The 10,769-nt window shown below is 40.8% G+C and overlaps 1 protein-coding gene across 1 annotated transcript; it reads right to left on the bottom strand.

The window, feature by feature from the left end:
* Positions 1-2,913: 2,913 nt before the first annotated feature.
* On the bottom strand, positions 2,914-10,377 carry LOC108670300 (phosphatidylserine lipase ABHD16A). The gene is made up of 8 exons (XM_018157761.2): positions 10,216-10,377; positions 8,966-9,579; positions 8,520-8,658; positions 7,709-7,861; positions 7,125-7,321; positions 5,750-5,886; positions 4,542-4,687; positions 2,914-3,101 (listed from the first exon to the last, which is right to left on the bottom strand). The coding sequence occupies exons 1-8, from the start codon at positions 10,288-10,290 to the stop codon at positions 2,988-2,990; spliced, it is 1,575 nt and encodes a 524-aa protein (XP_018013250.1). The 5' UTR covers positions 10,291-10,377; the 3' UTR covers positions 2,914-2,987.
* Between the last annotated feature and the right edge of the window lie 392 nt (positions 10,378-10,769).

A 10,769-nucleotide genomic window follows, 5' to 3' on the forward strand; every position in this document is an offset into this window, starting at 1 on the left:
GGTGCCTTGTACAGTTGGTGAGAATGTTATTATAGAAATGCATTAAAGAATATTGGACTGTACCGTGACTGACATATGATTGTCACGTGCCTGGCGGTATGGTGAAAAGCCGGCCAAAGAGACATTTCTAGCTGGCGCCCGAGCGTGGCCTGGGACTGCTACACTCGCAACACAGACCATGGATCCATAGTCTGTGATCCATAAAAACCACGGAGTTAAGGAGCGTCAGCATGGATTCATGCCACTTCATGAGCACCTTAACTGGTTATTATCTCGACTAGGGCATAAATCTCATCTACCAAATTACGTATAGTTCAGGACTACCGATTTCTAAAGTGAGAAAAATAATGAGATATTCCAGTATTTATTAATAGCAATGAAATTGAAATTACTCATCAAGTTTCAACTGAAGATCTAAAATAGGGTCAAGTCACAACTTTCCGAAATAGTCAGCACAAACGTGATTAAGAGGGAGGTCTGTAGTAATCTATGATTACATTAACTTGATAACCGAAAATTTGCTCTTGCAGAAGCACGTGTCGCTTTATTTTATTTATTAATTAATTTATTATTAATTTATTGAGAATTCCATTAATTGTTGGAATTTATTGAGAATATTGAATACCCTGGAATTTATTGAGAGGTCTGGCGTGGGGCCGAGAGGGGCCAGCGCTTCCTCTTGATGCCGATGGCCGAGGCCAGCGACATCCCCGTCGGTACCAGGGGACGGCAGTCCCGCGCAACACAGGGGACGGCTGTCCCCGCAACACAGGGGACGGGGGACAGGGGGCGAGATATTTAATAATACTATCATGCATCCGATCACAATTTATTGACAATGATGATTAGCTGTACAACATGGAAAAATAATCACACAGAAGTAAGAGGTTGGGACAGAATCAGGACAACCAAGCAGACAATCAAGAATTGTTTCTGAATCGTAGGAGCAGAGAAATACTTAACAGCTCATAATCGGCCATAACTCGCAACAGTCAATTGTGGCGCACGCGTTTCGAAAAGACGTCTTAATGATAATTAAGATATCTTAATGTTACTTAGGACATATTAATAGTGATGGCGACATCTTAACGAGCAGAGTGAGGGCCAAGAGATATGGTCTCAGCGGCTTGGTCATTGCAGGCGATGCAGCGAATACATTATGAGATTTGGGTTGTAATTCTTTGGGCCGGTTTCAAATCTGAATAAAATTCAACCGATGAAGTCATGAGATGTAAAATATTTCACCAGTGCCCAGCGCTAGAGTATTTCGACAGTCAACTCGAGGTGGTCGCGTGGGTTGCTATAGTCAATCTGCTGTTGGGGTAAACGCTACAATATTAATGGACACCGAGGAGCTGAATAACAAGGAGCTAATATACATAATATTTATGTAGCTAATCAATACATATTTACAGGGCAAAACAACAAACAGGAAGCCGCGGCATCCAAGAAGAGTTCAATCTTTACTTTCATCCAATTAAATAATCTTAAGTTAGGTTTAACAACAAAAACTAATGAACCCTCTGACAAGTGACGATTTGGTGGCTACAAGCTCTAATGACTGTCAACACTTATTTCAGTTCAAATAGTAAGTGCGATTACTTAAAACTCTGACAAGATAATGAAAACATTCTCTATCATCCATATGAAACATACACGTATCGTTAACAGAAACACAGATAATCATCGCTGGTATAAGAAAAACTCGATAACAAATCACGCAATACGAAAAGCTCTGAATAATTCATACATTCTTTAATCATTCATGATTGGAGAAGCTTTAGTTTAGATCGATGTCAGCGCTATTTCATGCAAACAACTTTTGCAGTACAAGGACCCATATATATTTTGTACGAAATAAAAGTTCCAGTAATACGAAACATCCTGTTTACCAGTGGACAATATACGTATATAAGTTCCATGTCACCTTAACATACGGTAATTGGTTCCGCAATTGAAATACAGTTTAATTGCCGCCAATGATGTGGATTCTTCCAAAAATCATACACATAAAGTACATCTATAAGGGTAAAATTAACATAAAATGTTGACTTAAGAAGAGAATAATCTTAACAACGGTAATGTGACTTACTTTATCAGGAGACTTAGCTAAAAACAATGGCATGAAGTGTACAGTGCCAGATAACTATTTGACAGCTTCATCACAGCTAGCATGAAGAAACGCCAAGTGGAAATAAATCGTTCTTGAACAGCTTCTACAGAACACAACAAACAAGCACGTATAAGGAATACGTATTATTAGACTAATTACAATGTGGTTCTTTAACGAAATTCTTGTTCTAACTCTCACTACGATGTCAAAAGAGATGGACAAGAGCTACACAAAAGATGGTAAAGAGAGAGGACTCGTGTCGTGTCAGTCGAGAATTTTATTTTTCAACTATTTTACACAATATAAATTTAAGTAAAACTTAAAAATATTCTAGTCCCCGAAGAAAAGGAGCCTTGGCGACGGACGCGCGCAGCAGCTCTTGGGAGGAGTGGATGGGAAGTAGGAAGTAGGATACAAGGAGGAATGAGATAGAAGAGCAGTTGCAGGAGGAAGAAAAATACGAGAGAACGGATTAAGTGTAAGAAACGAAGGGGAAGGAGGGAGAAAGGAAGTAGAAGGCGGAAGAAGCAGTTGGAAGACGTGAATAAGTACACCCAAATTTTGAAAAAGAGCGAAGACGAGGTGTAGAATGAGCAAGATGGATAAGTGGAGAGGTTATGAGAAAATGGAGAGTAAGGTAGAAAATCAGTGGCTGACGTTGACTTTGAACAATGAGAAGAGCAAGGGGTACGAGAAAAAAATAGGAGAGAAATATTAAACGTGGAAGGAAGAAGAAGAAGTTAGGACAAGGAAGAAGAGGAAGAAAGGAGAAGGAAGAATAGATAGAAAGAGGAAAAAAGAAGAAGAGGAAGAAGAGTAAGAAAGAAGGAGGAACTAGCAACGGTTGCCCATGGCAGGAGGGAGGAGGTGGCCGCTACTCGACCTGCTCGTAGGAGGTGTCGTCGACGACGCTCCAGGGCTGCCTGAACACCCGCGCCTCGAGGGGGTTAGCGTGGCCGCCGTCCACGTCCACCAGCATCTTGGTGGCCTGCGCAGGGACGGATGTTATGAGTGATGGATGGTGCTAGCGCTACGCTACCACTCGCAGTATTATGCCCACCACTCGCAGTATTATGACCAACCACTCACCAGTATTATGGACCACCACTCATCAGTATTATGGCCTTATGGCCCACCACTCATAATATTATGACCAACCACTCACCAGTATTATGGACCACCACTCATCAGTATTATGGCCTTATGGCCCACCAACACTCACAGTATTATGGCCCACCACTCGCAGTATTATGGCCCACCACTCACAGTATTATGGCCCACCACTCACAGTATTATGTTCCAACACTCACAGTATTATGGCCCAACACTCGCAATATTATGGCCCACCACTCGCAGTATTATGGCCCACCACTCACCAGTATTATGGCCCACCACTCACCACTATTATGGCCTACCACTCACCAGTATTATGGCCCACCAATCACCAGTATTATGGCCACCACTCGCAGTATTATGGCCCACCACTCAGCATTATGGCCCACCACTCACCAGTATTATGGCCCACCACTCAAAAGTATTATGACCCACCACTCACAGTATTATGGCCCACCATTCGCAGTATTCTGGCCCACCACTCACCAGTATTATGGCCCACCACTCACCAGTATTATGACCCACCACTCACCAGTATTATGGCCATCACTCACAGTATTATGGCCCACCACTCACAGTATTATGGCCCACCACTCACAGTATTATGGCCCACCACTCACAGTATTATGACCCAACACTCACAGTATTATGGCCCACCACTCACCATTATTATAGCCGACCACTCACAGTATTATGGCCCACCACTCAACAGTATTATAGCCGACCACTCACAGTATTATGGCCCACCAATAGCCAGTTTCATAAACATGCTAAGGTTTGTATAACCAATCAGAAACTAGCAGTATTGTGTCTCGCATCAATCCTTGTAATTCGATAAGTAAACACCGATAAATGTACAACAAAGTATAGTTTGTACTAAACTAAATCAAAAAACAGACTATCATCCCGATAATAGTATAGTTAGCTCACCTTATGATCGATCATAGGAACCTTCAAATAATTTATTCTACCAACATTACTCCAAACCTATGCTGATGCAAGTTCATGCAGCTTCCCGTATTTTGATTTAAACGGTGAGAAGAAAAGATCCATTATGTGGTCTAGATGAAGATCACATAGTGGAAAAAAGATGAAGATCATCTAGACGGTAAAAGATCCACTAGGAAATGATCCACTATGTGGTCTAGATAACGATCACAGAGTGGAAAAAAGATAAAGATCATCTAGACGGTAAAAGATCCACTAGGAAATGATCCTCTATGTGGTCTAGATAAAGATCACATAGTGCAAAAAAATGAAGATCATCTAGATAAAAAATCCACTAGGAAATAATCCACTATGTGGCCGCACTCACCAGGAAGAGCAGCAGCTTGGTCTTCTCCTCGTCCGAGTTGGTGGCTCCAAGCTCTGACGGGAAGCTAGGCACGTCCTCGGCGAAGAAGCTCCTGAGCAGCGCCAGCGCCTCGTCACTGTTCACGTCGTTGGCTGCCAGCACCTCCTCTGTAAACGTCGTCACAATGAGAACCATCTTAAGCAGGCGGTATTGACAGCGATAATCTTACTCTTAATTAACATTTCAGCAATGAAAGCTACAATGGGAACCAAAATATCAACAGTAAATGTGTCAATAGATATGCAATAATATTTACTCACTTCTAACATTTCAACCACAACAATAATTTATGTCTAATATATTTGTCAATAAATAAGCTATAAGAATTATTCTAATCAGAATAGGAACAATTATCTCTTAACAAACATACCTATTTTAATATTTATGTAATCGGTAAGTTAGCCATAATGCCACTTCACTGAGATCGAAAATTTTACAAAAAATCAATTCAGATGGAGCTGTCATCAACGGTCGCGTCAATTCTTTTCTTATCACTTCACATGCGCTAGCAGCAGCACATTTGGCACGAGGCGTAATTATTGATAACAAAGAGATCTTATAGTAGAGCAGTAGACACAGCCAGCTGTTTGTAGCAACACATTCGTCAAAAGTAAGAACTGCCCAGCAGCACATTCGCCAGGAGTAAGAACTGCCCAGCAGCACATTCGCCAGGAGTAAGAACTGCCCAGCAGCACATTCGCCAGGAGTAAGAACTGCCCAGCAGCACATTCGTCAGGAGTAAGAACTGCCGCAGCAACACATTCGTCAGGAGTAAGAACTGCCGCAGCAACACATTCGTCAAAAGTAAGAACTGCCCAGCAGCACATTCGTCAAAAGTAAGAACTGCCCAGCAGCACATTCGTCAGGAGTAAGAACTGCCCAGCAGCACATTCGTCAGGAGTAAGAACTGCCCAGCAGCACATTCGTCAGGAGTAAGAACTGCCACAGCAACATATCGTCAGAAGTAAGAACTGCACAGCAGCACATTCGTCAGGAGTTAGAACTGCTCAGCAACACATTCGTCAGGAGCAAGAACTGCCTCAGCAACACATTCGTCAGGAGTAAGAACTGCCGCAACAACACATTCGTCAGGAGTAAGAACTGCCGCAGTAGCACATTCGTCACTAGTAAGAACTGCCTCAACCATCATCAGGAGGCAGAGAACTAACTCTTCCTAGCGTCAGTAGAGGCGTTGATGTAGCGCAGCAGGGCGGCCTGGGAGCGCGTGCAGAAGAGTTGAGGGTAGCGGGACTGTAGGATCATCACCAGCAGCTCGTTCGCCCGGTTGGTAGTCACGTCTCCAGGCCTAAAATAACAAGAAATTTTATTAACTTAGAAAATTCTAGCTTGCATGGGAAATACTAACACTTTTGTACATAAATTCATAATAAAAAGGCACACAAACCATCCCAACCAGTCAAGCAATACCCCTTTCACGTTGCTATGTAAGATTGCTGCTGCTTCCTGCAAAAGGGTTGTCTGCTGCCCCTCATGACCACAGCCCCATTACCAGCCGCCTCTTGTACCACACCTAATCTCATTGGCACTCGTCCAAACGAGATATATCCACCCACAGATCCATCACGAGTCCAATTCTTTGCTTATCAGCCCACATCTGGTACACTGTCACCACAACCTTTTAGTCCATTCAAAGCTCGGAATGGCAAACAGCCACCATGTGCCTCAGGATAGTATCTTCACACCACCTCTGAAGATACTTACCCTTTCAGACCACTCCTGCCCTTTCTATATACCTGGACCTAGCGTGACCGCGATGACTCGCCAACGCCATTCTGATCATTAACAACCGGACTCTCAACCATTCATAGGCATTTCCGCTACCCATGCTGAAAGACCCTGGAAGCCACTCTACCGTCTTGTTTCAGCAACCTTGTTGCTCCCTCCTGCTGATTGCATCAGGTCTTTGACATCAAAACTCTCGCAGGGAAACAGCCTACCGCACTACAAAATCCGGCGAAAACCACTGAATCATGCTGCCTCTTTATCTCTCATTGCTTCCAAGGAAGCCCGCCTCCCAAGGCCCTACAGCTAAGCTCTGGTGCAGCTACAGTGGATCTCTTAAGCTCCCAAGCGTCTCACAGGTTTAGGGCAAGGCATACACAAATAACCGCATGCTTCCTACTTGCAGCTCCCCCTGCAGTCCACTCAGCATCTTGTCGCCCGTCTTTTCTTTCCCGAGACTCCCAGCGCATCCTCCTTGTGGGACACTCTCACCCTCCCCATATTTGACTAAAGTTATTCATCAACTTTTTCGTATCTCCTGCCGTTTTGTTGGCCCTCCCTCTTAAACTAAGTAGCCACTTCTTACACATGCACAGCCATCATTACATGAAACATTAACATGATCTCGGAAATGCTATGGACAAATGCAGTCACTTAAAGCAACAACTGTACACAATGCTTATATCTCATGAATGATACCTAGTAAGAAATGAAGAGAAACTTTGTGCAATAATCATACACTTTGCAAATGGTCTCAGCATTTATGGACAAACAGAGAGACTATTTGAGCAATAACCATACACTATGCTGATGATCTCGTCGCTCCGGCGCCGTACGAGGGTGATGGGGCCAAAGTATCGAGATGCTTGCTCTCCATTGCAGAGGTTGAAGCGAGTCTCTATGACGGTCTTGACCAAGCCAGACATGAAGGCCGGCATGTGGGGGATGGCCAGAGGCAGCACGTGATCAAATGTAGCGTCCAAAATCAGCCCCCGAATCTGGTCATGAACAAAATTTTAATTATATATAGTGGATAAAACATCAATATTAATATTGACAGAGATCTCCTCAATAACCATGGTCTTGTATAGCACTCTAAAAAGACCCCATTTAACCTTATGAAGAAATGAGAAAAAAATAGTATTTTTATTAGTATTGCTTCAATTAAAATTAAATCAATAGCACACAAATAGTATCTAGGTTCATATCTATTGCAATTTACTATAGGCCAGATCGAAGAATAATCAATGTACTAAACAACAAAATATTACCCTGATACATATAACATAAATAAAAATAACAAAGAAAGCATTTAACTTTATGATGTAGGGCCAAGCAAAACGAATCTAGTTTAAATATATAAGGCCCAAGTATGTGAAACCAACATCAGGGTAGTGCTCCGCTAGCCAAGAGGCAGGGTAGCCACCAATGCTCCAGCCGTGGATGATGATGTTCTCGGGGGCGAAGCCCAGTTTGTTGATGGCAAACTGCATGACTGCATCTGCCGCTGCCTGCACTTGCTGGGGGAATGGCAGGCCCTGCAATAGTTCACAGACAATCCATTCTTAGTGTACAGTCCATTCTATAGAGTGTGCAGTTCATAACGTCAATACCTGCTGGCTAAGTACCACACAATGCACAGTTTTAACTTTGATATTCCAATTAATGTTGTCTCTACGGCTCACGTAAGTTGACCTAAAACAAATTAAAACCTAACCTAAACTATTCAACATGGATTCTACTTTATTTCAAAGATTTCAATGCAGGTATTTTTTGCCAGGACAGAATTTAGACAGCGGTTTACCTACATCAAAGATACATTGAAAGCAAATTGTCAGGTATGAATGTCAGTTAGGCATCCAATTCTCAGGCGAACAAATGATAAAAAGTTTACACCCTAACTTGGTAAACAAGAAAATTGCTCCAGAACAATCTACAATTTCATAAGCTTTAAGGAGATTTTTGATAGGTGAAAGGCACAACAGTAATACATAAAAGGCATTCAAGAAAGGATAAAAACAAATGATTGAATTTTATGTGCAATGAAACAGGACCATTGCTTGGCTTCTTCACTGAAAGCCAAGCATAGCAGCTCTTTCTTTAGGTACTGAACATCTATGGCTAAAAAACTATTTATATACAGACATAATTTTTTAAAAATATTCTATGATGATAAAATTAAAGTTGTTGACTAACAGTGCTGGCAGCAAATCCAGGTGTGTTCCAGCCAAGTACACTGTACCCAGCTGCCACAGGCGTTGACATGATGCCGATCTCATAGAAGCCTGCATTGCCCTCACAGCAGATGACGAGAGTGCTGCCCTGCGGGGTTCCTCTGCTCACATATCATGATATAGGTATATAATCATTCAAATATACAGAATAATTCTTAAAGGAATATGGATATTCTAGAATAGATGCAAGAAGAAGACCATTGAGGATAAATTGCTTTTAGAAATAGATTTATATATCATTTAAACTTCAGCATGAATTAACAAAAAACTTTTGGTTCTAAAACAAAATAAAAAGCACATTTTGGAAAAAATGCAGATGTATTTACTTGAAAAATATATACAAATATATTTATATTCCAATAAGAACAACCTTTCAGCTTCATTTAAGAACTTTTCAGCTTCATTCACCTTTTTTGGCGATCAACAAATATTGTGTCAATAGAATTCCCATCAGCTGTTTGGATAACTGCTCGTCTTCCACTTTCTTTCAGAATCAAGTTTGCACGACCCTCCTCCAGGTGCATAGAAAGCAGGTACTGCAAGACCTGAATACTGCCGGGGTAGATGAGAGGGCGGCCTAGCAAGTGAGCACCTATACCACTGATGGAGAAGTACTCCATGAGAAAAGAAGATGTCTGGTTTGAAGCCTGGCTTTCATTTGATACATACGCATGTGGTAGAGCTGAGATGTCACAGTCATATTTCTGTGAGATGAGAGCATAATTGTATGGGGACTTGGAATGCTTATCTTGAGCATTTTTTAGGTGGTCCATGAAGTTAACGTAGCTTGTGTTTGTAATCCGACCAATGCCTCTAATAAGGAAAGAGATGCACACAAGAAGAGAGACACTAGCTGTCAACCTGACTGCAGATATCCACAAGGTTTCAATTGTGTAGTTCTTCTTATAGAGGTAGATGAGGATGAGAGGAGACATGTACTGACTTAAGCTGACCAGCACGGAAATGCCTTTGATGATTTGCTGGCTGCCATTTTCCAGTATACTTGGAGTATATGGTTGGTTCTGCAACAAAAATAGTTTACTTGAAAGAAGATGATATTAAAATATTGTTATAATATGGACCCTAACTATGTGGAATAGTTTGTGGCAAATCATTCCTGTTTGACTCCAATGTTATGGAAATGGACAGAAAAGATATGATGAAAACTGAGCAAATGATCAATTAGCAAATATCCATCTAGAAAATTACTATAGGTTAGGTTGATGAATGAATAAAATTTATGACAAAATTATTGATAATAATAATAGTAACAATAATATTCTTCTTCCAAATTATTCCAGCAACATTATTGGAGGCAAAAGAAGGTTATTTATTTAACAGGCGACATCACCAAAGTTTTATAACAAGTGCTTCATCAGTAAACAATTAGAAAAAATTCAACAGATTTTGGAGAAAATTATGTTGCAATCCTGCTGGCAATTGTAACAAAATTAATAGGTTGTCATGGTACATCTTGATCACTTAGCACCTCAGAATCAGTACCTATGATGCTTCAAGAAATTGCCTCCAGTTGTGAATAAAGATACAAAACATTATACAATTCAGATTATATTTATATCCTTCAAATAATAATGTTAAAATGATCATCATTTCAGTTAGTTTTGCATAAGGTTGTGAAGAAATGGAATTTTACATACCGTTCCATCTGAGGAGTAAATGCGGTAGACTTGAGGCCCACGAACAAATGACCAAAATCTAGACAACATTTTCATCTAATATTGGTAACTGCAATTAGAAACTTTCAATTCCAAAGAAATTCTGAAATCAAAGAAATATCAAAACCTTCAAGTACCAGTAATCAGATTATGAGTCTGAGAACTAGGAAACTTGCACAAAAATTTCTTCCAATTATAAATTTAAATATTAATGGCAGTTTGAAGCCCATATCATGGAAAAACCATGTACTTTATCAGTTCCTCCACAAATACTGACTTGAAAGATACAGTATCACACAAGCCAACAAAGTTCTTAGTTTCATTAAATATAGGTAAATAAATCAGAACATTGGTTCCTGCAAAGGTCAGGAGATAACCTAGGTAGGGTGAATCTTTTCTTATTCAAAAGATACATGACTAGAGTAATGAAATGAATGGGTGAAATGTTTAATTTTATATCCATTATTATTCTGCTATTCCAAAATCCAAAGCAACACCACAAAACTCCAGTCAATTTCTTAGGGTTCCAGGGTATT

Source organism: Hyalella azteca, unplaced genomic scaffold, assembly GCF_000764305.2.
Source record: "Hyalella azteca isolate HAZT.00-mixed unplaced genomic scaffold, Hazt_2.0.2 contig10111, whole genome shotgun sequence".
Taxonomy (NCBI): Eukaryota; Metazoa; Arthropoda; class Malacostraca; order Amphipoda; family Hyalellidae; genus Hyalella; species Hyalella azteca.